This window comes from Podarcis pityusensis (assembly GCF_964106645.2).
Source record: "Podarcis pityusensis genome assembly, chromosome: 1".
NCBI lineage: Eukaryota > Metazoa > Chordata > Lepidosauria > Squamata > Lacertidae > Podarcis > Podarcis pityusensis.
The window spans coordinates 11,940,409-11,966,903 of NC_138028.1; the positions used below are offsets into that span (position 1 = coordinate 11,940,409).

General features: G+C 45.5%; 1 protein-coding gene across 1 annotated transcript; it reads left to right on the forward strand.

Moving 5' to 3' along the window:
* Window positions 1–478: 478 nt before the first annotated feature.
* Window positions 479–25,361, forward strand: GPR132 (G protein-coupled receptor 132). Its single transcript, XM_080991895.1, has 3 exons — window positions 479–1,249; window positions 2,758–2,876; window positions 23,819–25,361. Exons 2-3 carry the CDS (start codon window positions 2,776–2,778, stop codon window positions 24,849–24,851), a joined length of 1,134 nt encoding a protein of 377 aa, XP_080848021.1. The 5' UTR covers window positions 479–1,249; window positions 2,758–2,775; the 3' UTR covers window positions 24,852–25,361.
* The last annotated feature ends 1,134 nt before the right edge of the window (window positions 25,362–26,495 follow it).

Here is a 26,495-nt window from a genome sequence, read left to right on the forward strand (position 1 = left end):
GCCCAAACTTTTTTCTCCCCCCCCCCTTTTTCCCCCAAAAAATTTAAAATTAATTTTTATTAAGTACAAATTAGAAAACATACATATTTACAACAAAAGAAAATACAAAGGAAAAAGAAAATACATATAACCAAGGGAAAAAATTAGAGAATACTTTGCCTCTTCATATTTACAGTTATTTATACCTCTATAAAATGCTATTCACAATAAAGGAGTGAAATGAAAGATAAGATATCAGAAAAAAGAAAAAAAAGAACAAAGAAAAAATAAAGAAGTAAAAGAAAAGGATCATAGGTAAACAAATTTAAAAGTAGATTAGTATTCACTATACATAGCCATAAATATAAATATAGATGGGAAACGGCCCAAACTTTTTTCAAAGAGGGCCAGATTTGATGACATGAACATGCATGAGGGCCGACCAAAGTTGTTCAGCTTTTTTTTAGGATTGAAGTTGTTCAGCTTTTTTTAGAGTTTTACCCCAGGACATATACTGCCACGGGGGCCGGACTAATTAAATCAACCAGCGGGCCGGATTAGGACCCCGAAACGGACTTTGGATATGCCTGCCTTAAATGATCTGGAGTTGAGGTGAGGAGCCAGTTGCCATGGGGCAGCCCTACCACCAGATGAGGAGCAGAGAGACATGATTGTCTGGGGTGGGAAAGTGGGGCAGTTCCCCATTCCCCCATGTGTGTTTTTCCCTATTTCTTTGTGAAAAATTGGGAGAGGGTTTTTGTTATGTACTGAAGTTCTCACCCTGGGCCAGCAGGGAGGATACTGTAGAGAGTTTTCACTCAGGTCCACATATGCAAATAAGGGATTGAAAGTGACGTTCAGTGATTGGATAGTTACAGAAAATGGTTACTGTTGCGTTCTAGTGGAGCTCTATATAAGCAGGCTGGCTGAACCCTTCAGTTCAGTTCTGTTCTGGCCTGTGAATAAACAAGAGCTGTTTGAAGAATCGCTGTGTCGTCTGATATGTCCACCCACAACTTAACAGTTTTGGAAAATTTGGGAGAAAGCTCCCTGTGTTTCCTCCCAGTTTTCCCCCAGGCCTTCACATCCCCAGCCAGGGGGAGCCAGCCCTCCATATGTCTTGACTAAGACCTCACACCATCCCATGTAAGCTGGCGCTGATGGGAGTTGCAGTCCACAACATCTGGAGTGAAACCGCTGGAATGAACATCTGGAGTGAAACTGCTGCCTCAGGCAGCAGATTTTTGGTGTCGTGAAAGGGCAGCAACATGTTAGTTATTTTATTTGTTTGCTATTATTGCAACTTTTGGGTAGGGAGCCAAGTTTGCCAATGGCACCAAATTAACCAGGGCTGGTTACAAACGAAAAGGGATTATTGCAAAGAGCTCCGAAAGGACCTTTGGAAACACGGCAAATGAGCATTAAACCGGCCAGTGTGCTTCGATGTAAGTTTGTGTGAAAGTGATGCCTATCAGGGCAAAAGATGTACTGATGCAACCTTTTGGTGCATCTACTGTAGCTTGGCACTCTCCACAAATGCACTGCAAAATTTACTTGCTTCTTTAAAAAGCATTTCTAACCCACTTGATATTTAGAAACCTCGGAGTGGAATACAAAAACACAGCATGAAAACAGTAAAACAGTATTCTAAAAACAAATGATGGGCCAATCTTATCGGTCAAGGAAAGACTAGGCAAAAATGTGTGCCATTACAGGGTGACTTGAATTGATGGGCAGTGCATCATGTTGCGTAGAAGGAAGGATAGCAGTAGCATTGGCAGAAAATGTTTGTTTTGGGTTCGCCACCCTACGACATTTTATATGGTGCCACAAGGAAAATTTTCCTGCAATATTACATAGGTCCAAACATATCCCTGTGGGATAGCTCAGTTGGCAATGTATGAGACTCTTAATCTCCAGGGTTGTGCGGCAGCTGGACTGGTGACTGGGAGTGGCTGCCAAGACCATATAACACTGGTTTTGAAGGACCTACATTGGCTCGCAGGATGTTTCTGAGCACAATTCAAGGTGTTGGTGCTGACCTTTAGAGCCCTAAACCCTGGCAACTCTCAGGTGGGTGCCATTGGCATTCTAAGAGAACAAGGGAGGCCTTCGTGGCGAGTTCCAGCACCTCTTTTTCTAGAAAGATAGCTCTGATTGAATGTCCACAAGGCCTTGTTTTAGGAGAGAGGGGGCGGTACTTTTCTCCATCCCCTTTCTCAATGCATCATTTTACAGTGGTACCTTGGGTTAAGTACTTAATTCGTTCTGGAGGTCCATTCTTAACCTGAAACTGTTCTTAACCTGAAGCACCACTTTAGTTAATGGGGCCTTCTGTTGCCGCCACGCCTCCAGAGCACAATTTCTGTTCTCATCCTGAAGCAAAGTTCTTAACCTGAGGTAATATTTCTGGGTTAGCGGAGTCTGTAACCTGAAGCGTGTGTAACCTGAAGCGTATGTAACCTGAGGTACCACTGTATAGAGTTTATCATGTTGCCTCAAACTCGCCTTTTCTCCAAACTAAAAAAAAAAGCACCGTCCTCTCTGCTAGCGATTATACTAACAATTGCAGCATGCGGTTAGATCCTGGGAAATGCCGCTGTTTTTTTTATTTATTTCTCACTCCTATTAAGTGGGCAGTGTTGAAACAATTGAGTTAGTTGTGCAGGGTTCTTTTCTTTTTCTTCTTCTGTTTTCCCCCCACCCCTCCCTTTGTTTGGAGCATGAGCTAACACCACAACTGACTGTTACTTCCTGGCCCCGGTTTCATGCATGTAGGGGGAGAGAGACAAGTCGATGCCAGCAGTAGCCGGAGGACCTCAGCTTCTTCTTTTACTCCTTCGCGAAAAGAGAGCTCCAAGGCCCTCAAGAAGAACCAGGAGCTGCTGGTCGCAAAGGTAAGCCATCGCTAGTGTTTTCTGACACTGGCGTTTTTTGACACGGGTGCCCCATTCGGTGCTCTACTGGGGTTGCCCCTGTGGCGAAACGCAGCGCCACCCTTTCCAGCTTTACTCAGAAGCCTGCCTTACTGAGTCCAGTGAGACTTATTCCCTCGTAGAGAAAGCAGCTGTAGGCTGAAGACAGGCAATTATATGCACACATAGATAATACATAGGTAATAGAGAAGCACCGTTGCTCAACATTACCACATGCATCCTCGTGATCACGCTGACGGAGAGGTTTTTGTGACAGTTCAAATACCTTCATAGCAGAGCACATGTTTCGTTTGAGACTGGGAATGTTTTCTTTGTAATTCCGTTTCACATTGGTTTTGCATGCCAGCTTTTTTTCGGGGGTGAGGGAAGGAGAAAAGGTATATATAGTGCTATTTCGTAGGAAAAGAGGTGAACTCACCATGAACGCCTGCCTTGTTCTCTTCTCATGGCAAAGGCGCCCACCTGAGAAGTGCCAGAACTGAGTTCTGGTGAGTTCCACCTGAAACAAGCCCTGGGTATACATTTTTGAATACAAATATATAATCACCCTGAAGCCTCATGGGCGGGATGCAAGAGCAGGGCCCCACAGGTCAGGGTGTTTATCACAGGAAATAATGTGTTTGTCACCTACAATCAGAAAGCCTCACAGAAAGCCACTGCCTGTCTGGAACCAACAGCTGGTGTAATGTAGTGGTTGGAATTATCTGGAAAAAGATCTGTGAGACTCAGGTTCACATCCTCACTCTGTCCCAAAACTTGCTGGGTGACCTTGTGCCGGTTTCTATCTCTATCTCTCTGCCTAGCCTACCTCTCAGGGTTGTTTGTCATGATCAAATAGGTGCGCGGTTAGAACATTTACTCAGTACGAATTATAGTGGCTGCAAAATCCGGATTGGGAGAGTGAGATTGTGATGGCTGGATTTGTGCATTTGGCTGAGGAGCTGTAGCTCAGCAGGAACTTCCAGACAACGTGTTTGTTGATCGTTCATCCTGATTTTGTTTTGAGGAAGGTTAGATGAAGCTGTGTGGAAGAAAGTGAGACCCCACACTTTGCAGTGCATTTTCGCATCACTTTCTTTATTGCAAAAAGTCCAATACTTTGGGGAAGCGGGTTTCTTCTGCAAGACTTCCCAATCAACTTAGACTTGTTTAACCTTAATTTGTCGGCATGTGATTGAATCCCTTACAAAAACAGTGACATCGATATCTATTTATTTACATGCACAAGATCCCAAGTTTGATCCCTATTTAAGCATTTTAAGTGTCGGTCTCTGCTGGGATGTTAAAGATAAAGATCTGCTGAGATGGTAAAGGGACCCCTGACCATTAGGTCCAGTCGTGACCGACTCTGGGGTTGCAGCGCTCGTCTCGCTTTATTGGCCGAGGGTCATGTGGCCAGCATGACTAATCCGCTCCTGGCGAACCAGAGCAGCGCACAGAAACGCCGTTTACCTTCCCGCCGGAGCGGTACCTATTTGTCTACTTGCACTTTGACGTGCTTTCAAACTGCTAGGTTGGCAGGAGCTGGGACAGAGCAACGTGAGCTCACCCCGTCACGGGGATTCGAACCATCGACCTTCTGATCGGCAAGAAGAAGAAGAGTTTGGATTTGATATCCCGCCTTTCACTCCCTTTAAGGAGTCTCAAAGCGGCTAACATTCTCCTTTCCCTTCCTTCCCCACAACAAACACTCTGTGAGGTGAATGGGGCTGAGAGACTTCAAAGAAGTGTGACTGGCCCAAGGTCACCCAGCAGCTGCATGTGGAGGAGCGGGGACACGAACCCGGTTCCCCAGATTACGAGTCCACCACTCTTAACCACTACACCACACTGGCTCTCCTAGGCTCTGTGGTTTAACCCACGTCCCGCACATCTGCTTACCAGTCAGCAAAGACTGTGCTGTGCTAGATTCAGCAGCTTCAGAAACCCAGTGTAAGTACCTTGGTTTGCGTATCAGACCAGGGAAGTCTAGCTTCAAATTTCCAGTATTCAGATTTATTCAAAAGGCAGCAAGTGATTCAAATTCCCACTGAGCAACGAAACTTACTAGGTCAGCTGAGGCTAGTCATTATCTCTCAGCCTGCCCTACCTGACACGGTTGTTGTAGAAGAGGGTAAAATGTAAGAGAGAAATACATGTGTGCTGCCTCTAGCTGCTTGGAGGAAAGGCAGAAAATTCCTGCAGCAAATAACTAAATCTGTATGCTCACATGTTTTCAGGCACGAGATCTTATAGCCATCTCTGTAGTTTGGATATCTGCTTGTTGTTGGGCTTTTTTACGTAATGTTTGTATGTAAATTGCTCCCCTTTTGACCTGTGACATCAGACAGCCAGGACTATCTGCTAACGGGACAATGGGTTTTCCCACCCACTCCTTTTTTTTCCTGAGGGTGCAGGGAGGTAAAGAGTCTATGGTCACATCCACAGCATACATTTAAAGCACACTTACATCACTTTAGGAGTCATGTTTTCCCCACCCTCAGAAGAATCCTGTGAACTATAGTTTGTTAAGGGTGCTGGGAGTTATAGCTCTGTGAGGGGTCCCTTAGCAACTCAAAGCACGCTTAACAAACGACAGCTCCCAGTATTCTTTGTGGGAAGCTGGGGGGGTTGTTCAAGGGGTTTCATTGGGGTTTTTTGTTGCTGTTCATGATGTTATTTCTTTGTACCTTTATTTTTAGATCTTACTATGATGGAAACTGTTCGGTTTGGCTGTGTATTTTCGATGTGTTTTATGTATCGTTCTTGACCACTTTCCTTCCATTTGCAATTATGTGAATCTTTTAATGTGGTAAATGGCCTGGAACGTGGTTTTAACTATGGAAAGGTACAAATAAAATGATGGTGATGACTGTTTGAAGTGGTATAAGAGTGTATCTTGTGGATGTGAGCTTAGTGGCGGGCTGACCCTGTCTAATTACAGCTCTGAATTAAGAGTAATAATAATAATAATAATAATAATAATAATAATAATAATTTATTTATACCCCACCCTTCCCAGTTCAAAAACTGGGCTCAGGGTGGCTAACAACAAATTTAAAACACTTAATTGTAAAAGCAGCATAAAATACAATATAAAAAACATGAATAATAATAAAATTCAAAATTCAGATGGCTGTGACTTCTCTGGAGCTCAACAACCCAGGGATCCTCTTTCGTTGCCTCATCTTTATTTCACAACCGGGGTTGCTTTGTACATTCCACCCACTCCATTAGCTTTTTAAGAAAATGTGAAATTGAGAGTTGGCAGGAGGCTTTTTCATTCTTCCATCCTCCTCCCAGATGCACCTTGCCTTTCTTCCCTGTGACTTTGCTAAGGGCTCTGGGTGATAAAAGACCAGCATCACGATTATTGCTTCTGTGTCCCACTTCTCATTTGTGGAGGGGCCTTACCCTAGAGGTCAGGGACAAACTTTGCACATCCCTTCCTTGTTGGACGGTTGCCTGTTTCTCTGCTCTGTAAGTTGACTCGCTGCTGCTTCCTTCCCCAGTCCATGGTTGCTGTAAGCTTTGTGTTTTCGTTTTAATTTGGGCGTGAGCTAATTTGCACTTCCTTTGGATGATTTAGATCTAGGGACATCCACAATATACACATAAACACAGAGAGAAAGAATTGCCTTTATTTATATATTTTTAAAAAGTGCATATTTACACAGGCATGGCTTCATCCAAAGATTCCTAGAAAATGTAGTTTACCCTTCTTCTTCTTCTTCTTCTTCTTCTTCTTCTTCTTCTTCTTCTTCTATCACTCGTAGCCGAGTAAGATTGTCTTCCATAAACACAGTTTTAACCATGAGTCCGTAAGTGACTGTGGAGGCCAATTCTGGATCCACACGTCCTTCCACAGTGAGGACATTGGTTTCTGGGCAGGAGCTGATCACTGTGTGGATTTGCCAAGCATGCCTTCCTCTTAGCACGTTTCTCCCTTGCATCCTGAATTCTAGTGTCTTCAAAGCCCATGACACCTTTGGTAAAGGCTGTTCTGCAATTGGAGCACTCGCAGGCAAGTGTTTCCCAATTGTTGGTGTTTTATACTACATTTTTTAACATTTGCCTTGAGACCTCTTTTGTTGACCACCAGCATTACACTTTCCATTTTTAAGTTCAGAATAGAGTACAGTGGTACCTCGGGTTAAGAACTTAATTCGTTCTGGAGGTCCATTCTTAACCTGAAATTGTTCTTAACCAGAGGTACCAATTTAGCTAATGGGGCCTCCCGCTGCCACCACATGATTTCTGTTCTAATCCTGAAGCAAAGTTCTTAACCCGAAGTACTATTTCTGGGTTAGCAGAGTATGTAACCGGAAGCGTCTGTAACCCAAGGTACCACTGTAGTTGCTTTTGAAGACGATAATCAGGCATCCGCACAACATGACCAGTCCAGCAAAGGTGATGTTGAAGAATCATTGCTTCAACACTGGTGATCTTTGCTTCTTCCAGTACACTGATATTAGTTCGCCTGTCTTCCCAAGTGATGTGTAAAAATTTTCAGAGACACCATTGATGGAATCTTTCGAGGAGTTGGAGATGGCGTGGTCCATGTTTCACAACCATACAGTAAGGTTGGTAGGACAATAGCTTTGTAAACAAGCATTTTGTTTTCCCTGCAGATGTCCCGATCCTCAAACACTCTGCACTTCAATTGGGAGGAAGCCAGACTTGCAGAGCTCAGGCGGTGCTGGATTTCAGCATCAAACTCTGTTGCAGGGGTGAGGCAGTTCCTGACTCCAGAGCCTTTCCCTCTCCTGAAGATATCCTGCAAAGCAGCAGAGGTTTAGGATCAGAGCTTTCCTTTGCCTAGATGGGCTACCTTCCCAGGTGGATGAGCCCTCTCTGCCTCTCATTTCCTTCTACAGCACATGCAGAAACCGCCTTCTTGACCATTGGACCCACTATAGACATTGGTCAGTGTAGCTTAGATTGTAGAGCCAGGGGCCTAAAGAAGAGATGAGGAACCTATGGCCCTCCAGTCATAGTTAGACTCCAACTCCCATCAGCCCCAGTTGGTGTGGCCAATGGTCAAGGATGATGAGAGTTGTAGTCCAACAACATCTGGAGGGCAATGGATAAGCCTGGCATAACAGGATCTGGTGTCAGGGCTGGACCAGGCCTTTCGCCAGCCTAAAAGGCCAAGGAGGGGCACTGAAAAAATAGAGGGGCAGTTTATCCCTTGTTGGCATCCATTTGTCTCAAGGGTCAGTGGGGTGCACCTCCGGGGGTGAAGTCAAACCACTGTGTTAGCAGCATCAAAGTGACCTCTCTGGGGCACAGGTCTGGGCAGTGTGTCTGGAGGTCCTGGGCTGCCCAGACAACGACACCCCCCTCTCGGTCTTGCTGATGTGCTTCAAGGGAAAGCAGAGCAATACATCTGGCATTAGCTTGGCTGCAGAAGTTGCTGGAAGGAGACATCTAAGACAACCATCTTAGGGACTCCATTCCGGATTTGTGTAGGGTTTACTCCAGAGCCTTTCCCTCTCCTGAAGATATCCTGCAAAGCAGCAGAGGTTTAGGATCAGAGCTTTCCTTTGCCTAGATGGGCTACCTTCCCAGGTGGATGAGCCCTCTCTGCCTCTCATTTCCTTCTACAGCACATGCAGAAACCGCCTTCTTGACCATTGGACCCACTATTGGTCTCGTTCGCTCAATCCACTGGAGCCTGTCTTCGCATGCAGGGAAAGTCCCTAACTCACCGAGGGTTTGAGACCCATCGGCTAGCCTCTCCTGGTTTAGCCAGCCAGTTTAAGCCCTTTCCCGAGGTGTGGCTACTTTTGCCTGCTGACGGCTTCTAGGAGCCACAGGTGAGAGCTGAGGGACCAAAGGTGGTGACCAAAGGTGGACAAACTACCCCAGAAGGGGCATGACGTGTCCCCCAACAGATGTACTATACTTCCCCTAACCCTTATGTAGTCATCCCTATGTACTCATTCATGTTTTACTGTGGTGTAGTGGTTAAGAGCGATAGACTCGTAATCTGGGGAACCGGGTTCGCTTCCCCGCTCCTCCACATGCAGCTGCTGGGTGACCTTGGTCCAGTCACACTTTTTTGAAGTCTCTCAGCCCCACTCACCTCACAGAGTGTTTGTTGTGGGGGAGGAAGGGAAAGGAGAATGTTAGCCGCTTTGAGACTCCTTTGGGTAGTGATAAAGTGGGATATCAAATCCAAACTCCTCCTCCTCTTCTTCTTCTTCTTCTTCTTCTTCTTCTTCTTCTTCTTCTTCTTCTTCTTCTTCTTTTCATTATGGATAATAATGATCATAATAGCTGTTACCTGTACAGGCTCTGTAGTGGCTGTAGGCCAAGTCAGGGAGCCAGTGTGGTGTAGTGGTCAAAGTGTCAGACTAAGACCTGGGAGACCCAGGGTTCAAATCCCCACTGGACCATGAAACACACTGGACAACCTTAGGCCATTCACTGCCTCTCAGCCTAACCTATGTGACAGAGGATTAAGTGAGACAAGGGAGAACCACAAAGGCCACCTTGAGCTCCTTGGAGGAAAAGATGGGTTATAAATGCAATGAAATAAAGTAATTAAGTAATTAAAACACTGAAAGGAGCAAGCAGGCCAACCTCACATCTCTCAGGTTCTGCAAATGATAGAAACTTGCTCTTCTTTTATCAAAATGAAAGCTGGGGATCTGGAGAGTATGGTTCATTGAAGAAGGGAGTTGCAATGAACTGAAACAAAATCTTCTTTCTAAATTCCCATCTCCCCAAATTTTGCAATGCAGTTCTCCAGCCAAGAACTGTGTACAAAAATGTACCTGCTACAGTAAAGTGTACATATAAATGTGTGCATATTAGTAAAAAATGAATTACATTGTGAGAAACGGCTTGTAAAAATGTGTACACTCAGCAAAACTGCCTAGAAAAATGAGGAAAATTTCAGCCTATCGTTGATGCATTTTCGCAAGGGATTTTTTAAAAAGAAATTTGAAAATTGCATTGTGTCAGGTGTGGTGAGGGTAAGAACAGGGCTTCAAAGGAACAATCGGAAGCTTAAAATTCCCAGTTATTCCTTTGATCGAGCAAGGTGAGCTAGTTAATTCTCTGATCGAGCAAGCAGGCCTCCCAACATCCACCCAATGTGATTCTCTTTCAAACCTCCACAGTTTAAAAGCAAAACACAGAGGGATTGTTTGAAAGCGCAATCCCACCCCATCCAAGCGCACCTTAACTCAAGGCTTTCAAATACCCCCATCCCAAGCTTTGCAAGCCGATCAGCACAATGCTGAAGGCTTTAAAATGACCCCCCATCCTCAGATGTTTGTAGGAGAAGCACGGAGTAGAGGGCATCTGAAAGCCCTTGATAAACATCACCCTGTTATGATGTTCCCCAAGGGCTGTTTGAAAGCCCTGTGATTCCCGACAATGGGGGCTTCAAAGGGAAGCCTCACCTGATGTAATGATGACATTTGGTGATTGACAGGTGGGCAGCCCTGCATGCCTGTCAACTTTGGCTCACTGGGATGTGGGTGGGGCTAAAAATCAGGCTTCTCCGGCCAGAACAGGTTCCCTTAGAGCCTCTTCATTGGTTCTTGACATTCCCAAAAGAAGGCAATTCATCCCTTCCACCCACCTTGGTGCACTACTGATGCAGCAAGCTGGGAACTATCTGCTTTCACTTTCGATATGCTCAGCTCTTCTGTCTGTGGGTGGAGTGACCACTAGAGGTGAAGCAACCGCCATAGCTATGGTTTGTCAGATCAGGCATCCCACCTAACCATAGGTGGTGCGCAAGCTACAACTTGCAAAGCCACTTGAAAGCATGGTTGCTATGTCTGGTTGGAGAGCATATCACAGAAGCTTCTGAGATCTGCGTACATCTGCCCTGTGTGGCAAACCACTGACCTGCTTGTGGTAGTAGCCTTCTCAGTGAAGGGCATTTAGATCCTGGACTTCCTCTGCCAACGCATGTGGCCCATTGGATCCTCCTGAGAAGGACAAGGTATAAGAGAACTTCCTGTTCCAGACAAGCCTTTCTTGATCAACAAGGTATGAAGAACATAAGAAGAAGCAATGGCTCATCTAGTCCTACATCCTGTTCTCACAGTGAACAACCACATGCCTCTGATGCTGACCTTTCAAACCCTAAACAGCCTCGGCCCAGCATATCTGAAGGAGCGTCTCCACCCCCATCTTTCAGCCCGGACACTGAAGTCCATCTCCAAGGGCCTTCTGGTGGTTCCCTCACCACGAGAAGTGAGGTTACAGGGAACCAGGCAGAGGGCCTTCTTGTTGGTGGAACACCCTCCCTGTGGAAAACCCTCCCATCAGATGTCAAGGAAATAAACAACTACAGTGGTACCTCGGGTTACATACACTTGCAGGTTACAGACTCCGCTAACCCAGAAATATTACCTTGGGTTAAGAACTTTGCTTCAGAACAGAAATCGCGGTGCGGCGGCAATGGGAGGCCCCATTAGCTAAAGTGGTGCTTCAGGTTAAGAACAGTTTCAGGTTAAGAACGGACCTCCGGAATGAATTAAGTACTTAACCCGAGGTACCACTGTATCTGACTTTTAGAAGGCAGCCCTGTTTAGGGAAGTTTTTGATGTTTGATGTTTTATTCTGTTTTTATGTATGTTGAAAGAAGCCTAGAGTGGCTAGGGAAACCCAGCCGGATGGGTGGGGTATAAGTAATATATTATTATTATTATTAGGTAAAGGGTAAAGGGTCCCCTGACCATTACGTCCAGTCGTGACCGACTCTGGGGTTGCGACGCTCATCTCACTTTATTGGCCGAGGGAGCCAGCGTACAGCTTCCGGGTCATGTGGCCAGCATGACTAAGCCGCTTCTGGCGAACCAGAGCAGTGCACGGAAACGCCATTTACCTTCCTGCCAGAGTGCTACCTATTTATCTACTTGCACTTTGACGTGCTTTCAAACTGCTAGGTGGGCTGGAGCTGGGACCGAGCAACGGGAGCTCATCCCGTCGCAGGGATTTGAACCACCGACCTTCTGATCGGCAAGTCCTAGGCTCTGTGGTTTAGACCACATCGCCGCCCACGTCCTATTATTATTAATCCACAAGCAGGACCGGAACACAAGAGCTCTCTCACCTCTTGTGGTTTCCAGCAACTAGAATTCAGAAGCATTGCTGCCTCTGACCATGGAGGCAGAGTATAGCTATTATGGTTAGTAGCCTTTGCTAGCTCACTCCTCTGTGAAAGCCATCCATGTTGGCGGCTATCACTGCTTCCTGTGGCAGTGAGTTCCATAGTTTAGCTATGTGTTGTATATTGTAAAATGTATTGCTTAATCAGCCCCACTGCCTCCTCCTCTAAGCAGTGTACATAGAATCATAGACTTGGAAGGCACCACAGATATCATCTAGTCCAGCCCTCTGCAATGCTGGAATCTTTCGCCCCACACGGGACTCAGATCCCAGGACCTTGAGATTAACATTCTCATTCTCTAGCGACTGAGCTAGCCCTTGTGGAACAGTATCAAATATTCAATAGACAACACTAGTAAAATTAAACTTGGAAACAGATAGACGTAATTAAATGCATCAGGGTATAGACAAATAATCAGCAGTTTTAAAAAAAACAAACGGTACGGTGCGATAATCTTTATTGTCATTGTCCCATACAGAACAATGAAATTGAAAAAATCTACATCAGACATTCAAAAACCAACAAGCCTGATATCCCAGCTATCCCAGCCTGGTTATCCCCCTAAAAACTCTGATACCCCATAATTAAATACAATATACTCCTATAGAGAGTACCTTACACTACGTTTAAAACCAAAATCGCATTTGGATAGAAACTCTTTCTCAGGTGGGTGGGTGGCACTGTGGGTTAAACCACAGAGCCTAGGACTTGCCGATCAGAAGGTTGGCGGTTTGAATCCCTGCAACAGGGTGAGCTCCCGTTGCTCAGTCCCTGCTGCTGCCAACCTAGCAGTTCGAAAGCACGTCAAAGTGCACGTAGATAAATAGGTACTGCTCCGGCGGGAAGGTAAACGGCGTTTCCATGCACTGCTCTGGTTCGCCAGAAGCGGCTTAGTCATGCTGGCCACATGACCTGGAAGCTATAGTGCTTCAGGTTAAGAACTTTGCTTCAGGATGAGAATAGAAATCATGCTCCGGTGGTGCGGCGGCAGCAGGAGGACTCATTAGCTAAAGTGGTGCTTCAGGTTAAGAACAGTTTCAAGTTAAGTACAGACCTCCGGAACGAATTAAGTGCTTAACCCGATGTACCACTGTATCCGTTTTGCTCAGGAACTGGACAGAGACAGCAGAAGGAAGAATAACTGGGTATTACCTTGGAGTGATCATTTCAAATATTTTCAAGAAATCTTGTATATACAGCTGACAGACAGATAGTTGGATAGTTTTATTCTGTATTCCTCTCTGGTCCTCCCCCCACCCCCACCCCGGTCCTTTTAAAATTCTTTATACCTCTCTGGTCCCTTTTTCTCCCTGTGTGAGAGGCAGGGAAGGGGAGATCTCCCAGGATGCAAGGCTGGGGGAAGAAAGGGATGCTCCCAGGTGAGAGCTGGGAGGACACACCTTTTTCTGCATGGGACAAAAATTAAGATACAGTGGTACCTTGGTTGTTGAACTTAATCCGTTCCAGGAGTCCATTCAACTCCTGGGACTGTTTGAAAACCAAGGCACAGCTTCCGATTGACTGCAGGAGCTTCCTGCACTCAATCGGAAGCTGTGTCGGACATACGGCTTTGAAAGAACGTTCAAAAACCGGAACACTTAAGTACAAGTAACAAAGCGTTTGAGAAACAAGGTATGACTGTATATCTGTGAGAGAGGGCTTCACATTTTTCTATCTCTCTTTCTTTAGCTCTCTTTTCTTCCTTTCTTCTTTGTTTAGATTAGTTTGTTTTTTTATTGTACTACGCAAAAGTTTTAATAAAACCTCATTTTTTTAAAAAAGGAACTGGGTAGAGATGGTAGCAAGCAAATGAGAACAAGTTGTTATCTAATAACCCTGGAATGTATGCTACTAAGGTTCTTTTGTCATGTTAGTTTCCCCTGTAATTCTCATAGTCAACAAAGATCAAATTAATTCCCCATTGTCATCATTCTGTGTCTATACCATTCTATAGTAAACTACGCTCAAGGTGGATCACAACTCGGGGGGGCGCAATTTCCCCACAATTCATAATTTACAGAATACAACAAGCTGCTTTCTTTTTGCTTTATGTTTATTTTTATTTAAAAGAAAGAGGGGGAAGTAACTCAGGGTCCCTTCTACAAATCTATGATTTGATTATTCAATGAAATAATCGGTAAGTTAGTGAAAGCCTCTCATCCAAAAATATTCCACAAAATTGAACTATACCCTTAATAAGGTCTAACAACAAAATGCAAAAATAAAAATAATGCATCGCCAAAAATTAAATCTTGGTGTCAACAGAAGCCTTGAACACCACACCACCCTGATCACAGAGCAGCTCACAAAATATACTATTACTATAGCGCTTGCCAACCTGGCACTTTCCAGATGTTCTGGACTGCAAATTCCCATCAGCCCCAGCCAGCGATGGTGGGAGTTGGCATCAGGAGGGCACCAGGTTGACAAATGTTGGAAGACGAGGCGGTAAACAACTAAAAACTGGATCAGTTCATAACCCACTAACCTAACAGTAAGGTCAACAGGAAATTTGGTTGCCATTGTTATTTCTTCACACACTCTGTCTGTTTTTATCTGCTCTCCCACCCTGCTTCTCCCACACTGGCAACCCGCGTTACCACACAGACATGCATGGCCTGGTGTGATTTCCTGCTTGGTTCAGTATCTAAACACCTCCGTTCTTTTCACTTTCCCCTACAACAGGACTGACTCTAAGTTTGAGCCAAGCTGGCACCCTTACCCAGAGAGGCAACAGGCAGCAGCAACCTAGCCCATGCCAGCCACTGTTTAAATTTCCCACAGTGCCTATATTTCTCAAGAATATTGTGGGAAATTAAAACGGCAGGTTCCAAACCCCAACTGGGAGGCCCCCATCTTTGTTTCCCACAATGCCCCGGGAAACGTTACGTTAAGGGCATTGTGGGAGATTCCTGGAATTGTATCTGGCTAGGACCTTCTGCATGCAAAGGAGATGCCTCACCATTGTGCTACGGTCCCTCCCAGTGATTTGGGAATCACTGCCCCTAAGGCTTTAGGAGATAATATCGTTACAAAAGTTGCGTGCCACCCACACCCTCTGCCAAGCTGCAGCAAGAGCCCATGGGGTGCCAGGCATTCACTCAGGGTCTGTGTTCCTTTGGAGAATTGAGACATGGCAGAAACTGTCGTAGTTTTAAGAAACATGGCTTATTCACCTATTTACACTTCAGTCCAGATCTTACAGCATGGTCATTTCAAGAAGGGCTTGTCCCTCATAGCAAAGCAGCTCTGGAGTCCAAGGCATCTCTCTCAGCCAGCCTTCAGCCAGGCTGCCCAAGATGAATGCCAGTCTTTATTCTCCCTTCTTCTTCCCAGAACACCCTGCTAAAAACTCCCTTTTCACCTCTCACCCAGTTAACCCTGCCAACCTTCCAAAGCCCCGGTCTCTGTTCACACCTCAGGGCAAGGGGAAGGACAGTTTTCTTGCCTTGCCAATGGCCCTCAATGGCCCTGTATTGTTTCTTAATGTCCCTAACTTGGCCAGGTCGTTTTGCATAGGCTAGCTCAGGAATTCCTCTGTAGCTTGTATTTCACCCTTCATATCCCACTTATTAATTTCTAGGGTTTAGCACTGCCCCCCATCTATAACAATACAGTGGTACCTCTGGATACGAACGGGATCCGTTCCAGAGCCCCGTTCGCATCCTGAAGTAAATGTAAGACGCAACTGCGTGTCTCCGCGGGTCGCGTTTCACCGCTTCCACAACAGCGTGTGACGTCATTTTGAGCGTCTGCGTGAGCAGCAAAACCCGGAAGTAACGCACTCCGTTACTTCCATGTCACCATGGAGCGCAACCCGAAAATATTCATCCCGAAGCTACTTCAACCTGAGGTATGACTGTATTATGCAGTTAAGAACTCTCCCAAAGAGGAGCTTTGGGGCATTTTTGAGTGGGCTCCAAACAGATGTTTCTACTATTTCCACATCCGCTTTCATAGAACGAGATGCCTGTTCTCAGATCCTCTTTTTAAAACAAAACAAAACGTAGGAGCTGTTTCCTTAACACTGAAGAGAGGAACCCAGTCATCTTGCAGACACTGGGTGGAACTGTTGGGACTGTGTGACTTTTTAGTCCAGGGAAAAGGAAAGTAAGAGGGGACAAGATAGAAGTCTATAAAAGTCTTGTGAAAAGGAAAGTGGTGGGAAAATGCACATGAAAGTGTGGAATACACCTTGCTTTGACACAGCTCCATTTAACCACTTTGTAAACAAATCAGGATAAATGCTCATCAAATAGGCAACGTTATAGAATCTGCAGATAGATCAGGAGGAATGCTCATAAACAGCCCCACACAAGCAAATCAGGACAAGTGCTCATTGATGTATAACCTCCCTGCAAGCAAATCAAAGAAATATAAGAAATGGAAGAAAGGGGAAATCACAAAGGAGGAGTATACACGAGTAGCCAGTGGTTGCAGGGTGAAGGTCGGGCTGGCTAAAGCTCAGAATGAGCTCGGGCTTGCAAGAGAGGCTAGCAATGATAATAATAAAGGTTTCATCGGATATGTCCGAAACAAGAGGAGGAAGAGGCAAGCGGTAGGTCCTCTGCGTGGAGAAGATGGAGAAAGGTTGTTGGGTGGCAACGAGAAAGCAGAACTACTCAACACCTATTTTGCCTCTGTCTTTACCCAAAAGGAAAGCAGTGCCCAAGCTGGTAAAAAGGTAAAGGTAAAGGGACCCCTGACCATTAGGTCCAGTCGTGACCGACTCTGGGGTTGCAGCGCTCATCTCGCTTTATTGGCCGAGGGAGCCGGCATACAGCTTCCGGGTCATGTGGCCAGCATGACTAAGCCGCTTCTGGCAAACCACAGCAGCGCACAAAAACACCGTTTACCTTCCCACCGGAGCGGTATTCATTCTACTTGCACTTTGACGTGTTTTCGAACTGCTAGGTGGGCAGGAGCAGGGACCAAGCAATGGGAGCTCACCCCATCACGGGGATTCGAACCGCCGACCTTCTGATCGGCAAGCCCTAGGCGCTGTGGTTTAGACCACAGTGCCACCCGTCCAACCTGGTAGTAACAGAATAAATGATGGAAGGAGGGAGTTGCAGCCCAAGATAGGAAAAGAGGTGGTAAGGGAACACCCATCTACTTTAAATGAATTCAAATATCCAGGGCTTGATGAGCAGCACTCAAGGGAACTAAAGGCGCTTGCAGGGGTAATCTCAAAGCCTTTGTCTATGTTCTTTGAGAATTCTTGGAGAACAGGTGAAGTCCCTCCAGACTGGAGGCAGGCAAATGTTGTCCCTATCTTCAAAAAGGGGAGAAAAGAAGACCTGGGTAAATACCAACTGGTGAGCTTGACATCAATATCAGGAAAGGTCCTAGAACAAATAATTCAACAGTCGGTCTGTGAGTGCTTAGAAAGGGATGCTGTGATTACATGCCAGGTGAATCTCATTTCTTTTTTTGATGGAGTTACAAGCTTGGTAGATCAGGGGAATGTTGTGGACATAGTGTATCTTCATTTCATTAAGGCTTTTGACAAAGTCCAACTCTATGAGTCTATTATTCTATGAAACACACGATAAAGACTGACCATAATCTATCCTTCCCGTAGGCTTTGTTCAAGCAAATCAGGATGAACACCCAATAAATAGGGCAGCTGGAAGAACCCATAGTTGCAAAACCCGGCCATTTCAAAAATGATCCTAAGCAAAACTAAATACATAAACAACAAAAGCATCACAAAGAGGGCCCATAGATATGAGTACACGAGTCCCCCCCCCCCCATTTTTATACCCCTGTTGTTTCAGCAGGCTTTGCTGTTTGACTATCCTACCCGCCCCCTAAAAGCCTGCCCAACCCTGTCAATATCCTGTCCTGCACTGGCTTCTGAAGCAAGGTGTGTTAGCAACCTGACCGCAGCCTGATAGGCAGATGTTTTATCTGACAATGGATCTGGCTATTCTTCGTATAGAATAACCACAACTTAAAGACTCACAGCAACCGTTGGTTTTCCCCGCCGGGGCTGGGAAGAGCAGTAGATGTGCATTCGGTGTCCAGGTGCATTGATCTTACTTTTATTTACTTATAACTTTATTTATATTCCACCTTTCTGATTCTGGTCCAGCCAAAGGAGCCCACAATATCGCAAAGAGCACAATGGATGCTGTTGCAAACACCCTCGTCTCTGAGTGGCAAGAGATTCCAAGAGTGCCTGCACATAACCAGGGTTTGGGTTTCCTTGGGGTTTTTCCACAAGAGTTTTTCTAAAGGACTCTGAGCAACTTGCAGAGTTAATGATTAACTCTTACTCTGCCACCCACTTTTTTTTTTGTCAAGGGCCACCTGAAATCAGGCCAAGGGCTGGTGTTTGCTCACACCTTGTCTTCCAGGAATGGACTGCCTTTCAGCCAGGCTGCACAGGACAACTTGATGATAAAGATCATGGGTAGGCAAACTAAGGCCCGGGGCCCAGATCCGGCCCAATTGCCTTCTAAATCCGGCCCGCAGACGGTCCGGGAATCAGTGTGTTTTTACATGAGTAGAATGTTTCCTTTTATTTAAAATGCATCTCAGGGTAATTTGTGGGGCATAGGAATTCGTTCATTATTATTTTTTCAAAATATAGTCTGGCCCCCCACAAGGTCTGAGGGACAGTGGGCCCGGCCCCCTGCTGAAAAAGTTTGCTGACCCCTGATAAAGATTTTCCAGAGATCCCTGAGATACCTCTTAAGGTTTTCATTGAGGGATGCTTTAAAACCTTAGGAACATAGGAAGCTGCCCTACCCCGAGTCAGACCATTTGTCCATCTAGCCCAATATTGTCTACACTGGCTGGCAGCAGCTCCCCGGGGTTTCAGGCAGGAGACATTCCCAGCCATACCTGGAGATACCAGAGACAGAACTTGAGACCTTCTGCATGCAAGGCAAATGCTCTAGCACTGAATCATGGCCCTTCCTTCAGAAGAAACTCCTTGAACAGAGTTTCAAAATCTAGATCATCAGATTGCCCAGAGTGGCTTAACTGAAAGGCAGTACATTCCTGGAGCACTGCAGATATTAATATTGTTCAGGTTGAAGCAAACGGATGCATAAAAACTGACTCCTCTTCTTGGAATAAAACATTGTCCAGACAATGTATTAAGTAGTGCATTAATGTGTTAAGTATTGTTCAAAACTTTACTTGCAGAACTTTCTTCCAAAACAGGTATAAAACAATCAAAGATACATCCAGATAGTTCCATGAGACACATGCCTGTTCTTAGAAATAAAATAACTTATAAGCAGAGCTGACAAACATAGCTCTCTCTCTCTCACACACACACACACACACACACACACACACACACTCCATTAGCCTGCATTTCAGCCCAAGACTGTAAGCTCCTTGGAGTGAGTAATTTGCACATCCTTCACTCACGGAGCCTGGGAACAAAGAAAACAGCCACCAGCCTTCCAAGATGGTGATTTGCAATTGAATACCTTGATTATGTGATCTAAGGTTAAACACTCATGTGATAGAGCAGAGAACATTCTCAGTTAATCATTAACTTAATCAGAGCTCAGAAAGCTCTTAGTATGCTGCTGTGGAAAATCTCCAAAGTCAGCAATACACATTCAAGAATTCTCCATTTTGGTCTCAGTTAAACAATTATACTTAACATGGAGGACAAGGAGTAGGCAAATTTCAGCCCTCACATGGCCCTTGGTCTAATTTCCTGGTGGTGGCAAAGGGGGGTCCTTCTTTGGATCTGCTTCTTCCACCACTTCCCTGTAACCCCTGGCAGATTATCCCCAGAAGATATGTCACCCTCAGCAGGAAAAAGGTTCCCCAGCCCTACTGTAGGGCAACAGTTAAGTCTGGCCAGTGAATAAGCCCTCTACAACATTCCCCATGATCCTTTGCCTCATGCGAGGGTTCAGTGGCAGGTGTGCCAAGCAGAAGGGCTCCTTGTGAGACAAGTCAGTGCAGAAATGAAACAGGCTACAAAAACTTTCCCTGAAGCTAGAAAGTATCAAAACCACTAGCCCAATGCAAATTCTAATTTGTCCAATCCTCTTTTAAAACCATCCAAATTGGTGGCTGTCGTGGAGCAAGTTCTCTAGTTATCTATGCATGTGTGAAGAATGTTGTCAACTAGATGCATGGAACTGAAGCGTGGGTAGAGATGGTTCTTCTAATCCTAAACTTACTTCTCCACATTTCCACATCAGTGCTTGTGAAAATTCCCCTTCATTTTAGTGCAAATTCTTCCTAATATGCTAATTTTTTATTTTCCTTTTACACGATCTTGCCTAATACACACGTTTTTGCAAAACAGATTCCCCTAAGATAGTGCAATTTTGTATGTTATTTTCACCAGCATGTGCATTTCTGGAGAACTGCATTGCAAAATTCAGAGAACCACAAATTTTGACAGGAGGCATCATTTGGGGGGGGGGGTTGCATCATTTTGGGAAGTGTGAATTGGGTAGGTTCACCGTTAAATGTGAACGCCTTCAAACGTTGTGGTGCAGTTCTCCTGCAAAGTAATGTGCAGAAAGTCATGCACAAGTGAAAATAACATACAAAAACATTCCTCTTTGGCTGATTGACGGCCAATGCCCTTTTAAAATGTGTTGGGGAAAGGGGGTTCATTGGGTTGTTTTTGTTAGTTATTTCTATTATGCATTTCGTATTTTTATATTGTGGTTTTGTGTTGTAGCCGCCCTGAGACCTGTGGGTGTAGGGCAACATACAAATTTAAATAAGAATAAGAATTTCTTGCACAAAAGTATATTAGTCAAAACTGCATGCAAAAATCTGAGTATTAGAATAAATTCAAACCAAATGCTGACAAATTTTCATGAGGCTTATTTTTATTTTTATTATTCAAATTTCTGTAGAAAGGTAAAGAACTTGAATTTAAGCCGGGGGAGGGGGGGATGAAAAACAGGGAACCAAAACGGGCAAATCTATCCATCCTTAATCTATCGAAACGTGTTGGGTTTGACCTTTAAGGTGCCACAGGGGGTATTTTCTCTCTCTCTCTCTCTTTCCCTCCCTCTCTCTCTCTTTCTTTCTTTCTAGCTGGTGCCACTTGCATAATTTCTTACACATAGTGGCACAGGAAATATAAAAGGCAGAAGGAACTGAGAAAGGGTGGGGGCCTCCCTGGGAGGGATAGGGCTGTTTACGTTAACTGAGGCCCCAGCCATTTACAACTTTCTCTCGACGGCAAGGCTTGCAGTTGGTTTCTGTGTTAGCGTTGCAAGAGGCAATGGTGAAAGGGCTCTTGCACCATGCAGACGCTCTCGCTATTGAGCTCCAGGGGGCTTCCAGAAGTGGAGCAAGACCCAGGCAAAAAGTCCAGAGAGGAGGGAGGTCATGGCTTTGAAGCAGATCATGAAGCTCGCCAAGGAAGAAAATAAAAGCCCCTATCAGAGAAGAATCCCTGGGATGCGGGTGGCGCTGTGGGTTAAACCACAGAGCCTAGGACTTGCCGATCAGAAGGTCGGCGGTTCGAATCCCCACGACGGGGTGAGCTCCCGTTGCTCGGTCCCTGCTCCTGCCAACCTAGCAGTTTGAAAGAACATCAAATGCAAGTAGATAAATAGGTGCCACTCCAGCGGGAAGGTAAACGGCGTTTCTCTGTGCTGCTCTGGTTCACCAGAAGCGGCTTAGTCATGCTGGCCACATGACCCGGAAGCTGTACGCCGGCTCCCTCGGCCAATAAAGCGAGATGAGCGCCGCAACCCCAAAGTCGGGCACGACTGGACCTAATGGTTGGGGTCCCTTTACCTTTACCAGAGAAGAATGGCAGATCAAGTTGATGGATTACGCCAAAATGGCTAAAATGACCGGAAGAATCAGAAATCAGGAAGACCAAAATTTTAATAAGGAATGGGGGAAATTTGTAACTTATCTTAAAAACCATTGTAAACAGTTAAAATTGTTAGTGGGATTGGAATAACACTTGTTGCTTAATGGTGAATTTTCGACACAACGGAGAGGTAAAAAGATTTGGATTATTATAAAAGATGCAGGAGGAAATGATTAGCAATAGGACCCAGAAAGGGGAGGCGGGAAGTCCAGGAGGTTCTTTGGAATCTGGTTTCTATGTTGTATGTTGGCTATGTGACTGCAAAATTTTATTCTGAAAAACCATATATACAAGCAAATACAGACGGGCTGGCCAGGGAGGGTTTGCAAATCCACTGCAACCAGAATAGGAAAAGAAGCAATGCAAAGCTGTATTGGGAAATAGGAAAAGAGAAGGGCCATATATCTCAGTGGCAGAGCAGCTGCTTGCATGGAAGGAGTCCCAGGTTTAAACCCCAGACAGGGCTGGAATTTGCCCCCTGCCTGAAACCATGGAGAGTCACAGCCAGTCAATGCAAATAATTTTGAGCTAGATGGGCCAGTGGTCTGACACAGCAGAGGACAGCTTTCTGTGTTTCTATGAAAGATCTTAAAAACCATTGTAAACAGTTAAAATTGTTAGTGGGATTGGAATAACACTTGTTGCTTAATGGCAAATTTTCGACACAACGGACCAGCCACAAAGGCAACATTCGCCTGCTGAGATTGTAGCCAGGGCTGCTGCAACAAACAGCTGTGCAAGCCTTTAGAGGCAGAGACACGAGAGGGCATCAGAAGAGGGAGGGAAGGAAAGAGGGGCAGAGGCCAGGGTTGCCCACAGCATCCCTGACCATCATTCAAGGCACACTGGTTGAAAACCACTAGTTTATGTATTTAGTTTTGCTTAGAATCGGTTTATCCAATTATTTGTTGCTTTATTGAAATCGTTTTTATAGGGCAAGAAACTACAACAGGGTTTCCCTAACCATGGTCCATGAACTTCATTCAGATGGTCTGCAAATTATCGTGGGATTTGCGGTTGAAGATGGGAGACGGCACTTCTGTTGCATTTAATATTCATAATGATCTTTAACCACATTTCATTGCTTCTTTTATCATAGATTTTTTATTGTACAACAATTTGCATTCCATTTATCAGACAGCATCTAGCACAGCACTTTGGAATAGCTACAACAAGCAGAAAAATCATTCAGTGGTCTGCCAAGAACCTCAGTGCTCGGGCTGAGGGGAGTTGAGGAACCCCTGCTCTAGGAAATTGGGTTGAGAGGAGAGAAACAAATAGACACAGAGATTCTTGGTGACATCACAGGTGCTGGCCAATCAGCACTATACGCAGCTACCATTAAGCTTGACACAAGATAGGAACAGTATGTTTGGGGTGAGTGCAGTGCATATTGTTCATATTAAATTTGAGACACACCCTTGGCTTGACACTCTGCAAGAATTTTGCAAACCTGGCTGTGATTTTAGCCTCTTGAGTCATTTTCAAAACTGAAAGTTGGAGAGCTAGAAAATTCCCCAGGCATGCTCTGTTTAGGTATTGCATTTATATTCCATACTTGCAGGGTTCAAATAAAAACAAAATCCTTCTCAAGCTGCCAGGCAGCCTCCCTTCCTGCCCCCATTGACTGCTACACATGGGCTTGACTGAGGTGTAGCCCTGGCTGCCATAGAGGTGGATTGGGGCCTTCTTAAAGGGGCGTTCGTGCAAGGCAATCCCTTGCAGATCTTCTCAAGGGGCCCCTCCCAGCCCTACCAGGCAATGCTGGGAATTGAACCTGGTACCTTCTGCATGCAAAGCAGCTGTCCTACCACTGATCAAGAGCCCTTCCCCTTTCATTAGGGGCTTTGCATAAATGGTGGCTTTCGAGGGGGGGCTTGAAGAAAGATCGCAGGCCAGCATTGGCCTGTTCCCATTCCTTAGCGCATCTAACTTTCTCCGTTTTGCTTCCAGACCTTCCAAAGGCCCAGATGAAGGAGCCCAGATGAGTAACGCCATGTGCAATTCCACGGCCATGCCGTACCAAGACAGCCAGCATCTTCTGGTTGCGGTATACAGCACCGTCTTTATCATAGGCATCCCAACCAACTGCTTAACTGCCTTCTTGACGCTCGTTCAGATTCGCAAGGGAACCATCGCTGCCATCTACCTCTTCGGCCTCTCCCTTTGCGAACTGATGTACCTGTGCACCCTCCCTCTTTGGATCCTGTACGTGCAAAACGGCCGCGATTGGAAGCTGGGGGACCTATCTTGCCAGGTGACAGGATACATCTTTTTCTGCAACATCTACATTAGCATTCTATTACTGTGTTGCATCTCCATCGACCGCTACGTGGCGGTCGTGTACGCGCTGGAAAGTAGAGGGATACGGTGCCAGAGGACGGCTGCGATAGTCACCACCTCCCTCTTTGTCACGGTTGCTGTGATCTATTGCCCCGTTTTTTTCCAGGAAGAAATACATCAAAAGGAAAGCAAGATCTGCTTTGAAAAGCCGCTCAACCGCCGTATAGCCTCTTACAACGTGGCACGGTTCTTTGTGGGCTTCCTCATTCCATTCACTCTGCTCCTTTTCATGAACTACCGGATCTTCCAAAGTATCAAGAGGAGCTGCAGCCTCAGCCCACCCCAGAAAACGAAAGTGAAGCGCCTGGCAATTGCCATCATTGCCATATTCCTGGTCTGCTTCGCCCCTTACCATGTGGTGCTCCTCATCAGGTCCGGAGTCTACTTTCTCCACCCAGCGGAGAGCTGCAGTTTCGAGAGAGGCATCTACACAATCTCTGTAGTGTTCCTCTGCTTCTCCACTGCCAACAGTGTGGCCGACCCCTTCATCTACGTGCTGGCTAGCGAGAACGCCAGGCATGAAATTTGCCGGGCTTTCGCGGCGTGCGGGATTCAGCTGTCCAGCGGCTCCAAGACGGACAGCAGCAAGGCCGACGATTCCCAAAGGCCGACGAAGGAGACAGGAAATAAAGAGGACAGGTAGCACCACCTCCTCTGCAGGACTTGTGTGTTAAAAAGCAAGTGGGTGGGAGGCAACGCCTTCATCTTCCCCTTGTGTCACTTGGGCTGAGTCACAACTTGCCCACTTTGGGGGATAAGCACTGCCCAGTGCACAGTGCGGTCTCGTTTGCATTGTGCGCGATGAATAGCCCTTTCAGCAAATCCTGGCTGTTTTGCATATCAGGATGATGTCATGATGTCGTAACTTGCAGCTGAATCTGGGGAATGCTTGTTGATGCACCAGTGAAGGACCCCACAACACTGGGAGACCCTGCTGGTGAGGAAGCTGGCGTCGCTTGTGCATGGTTTATTATTTATTGTCCCCTGTACCAAGAGGAAAGGGTTGGATTACAGCAGTTCAAGAGAATTCTAAATGCAGAGAGGAAACTATTGCATTACCTCTTTGGGATATCCTTTTTTTTGTGCGATATTGGACCTTGTACAAAAACTCACAAGTTTGTATCTTGAATAAACGACCCACTTCATCACTGCATGCTCCACGTCTAATGTTCACAACAAACGCTGCACGGAAAGCATGTGGCTCTCTCTCTCTGCATGTGGGGGTTAATTGGGGGGGCAGTCACACTAGAGCAGGCATGGCCAAACGTGGCCCTCCAGCTGTTTTAGGAGTACAATTCCCATCATCCCTGACCACTGGTCCTGTTAGCTAGGGGTGATGGGAGTTGTAGTCCCAAAACAGCCGGAGGGCCAAGTTTGGCCACCACTGCACTAGAGCAACTGTTTCACACAGTTGTTGTTGATGGTGTCGTCATTTAAGATGTCCGTGTCTGCATGGCAAGATCCTTGTTCTGGCTCCCAGTTGCCAAAGAACAAGGAGGATTCTTTCCAAAGACTTTAATGTTTAGATTGCTGCAGTTACATATGCAGATAGCAGGTATCAGGCAATACATATAATCAATCCTAAACACAGCTGCTCTACCTGCCAAAGTGTTGATTTGACACTGTTACCCCTCTTTGCTATCCTATATACAGGAATAGGGCAGGCAAACTTAGATATATAAATAAGTTTGTAGAGAGAGGCTCTGTAGAGCCTATCGCCTTCCCTCCCTCCCGCCTCATGGCTTTCAAAATTAACCTTTATATCATTGCATTTTGTACATTTTCCAGTTCTAATTATACTCATTACAAAATGGCTCAAAATTTCTCATTACAAGTCTTTAGACAACCCTGCTAGTGATGTTAATTGCTTACAATAATCTTTCAGATATCATATAAATTTGCTCCAGTCCTTTTGGAATACTTAATCATGCTGGTTTCGGATTTTTCCTGTCAGCTTCGCCAGTTCTGCAAAGTCCATCATCTTCATCTGCCACTCTTCTTTCGTTGGTACTTCTTGTTTGCATTTTTGGGCTAAAAGAATTCTTGTTGCAGTTGTTGCATACATAAGCAGTCTTTTATCTTCCCTTGGAATCTCTTCACCCACTATACCCGGTAAAAAGGCTTCTGGTTTTTTAACAAAAGTATTTTTAAACATTTTCTTTAACTCATTATAAAGCATTTCCCAGAAAGCCTTTACCTCTTTGCAAGTCCACCACATGTGGTAAAAGATACCTTCCTTTTCTTTACATTTCCAACACTCATTAGTTCTTGTCTTGTACATTTTAGC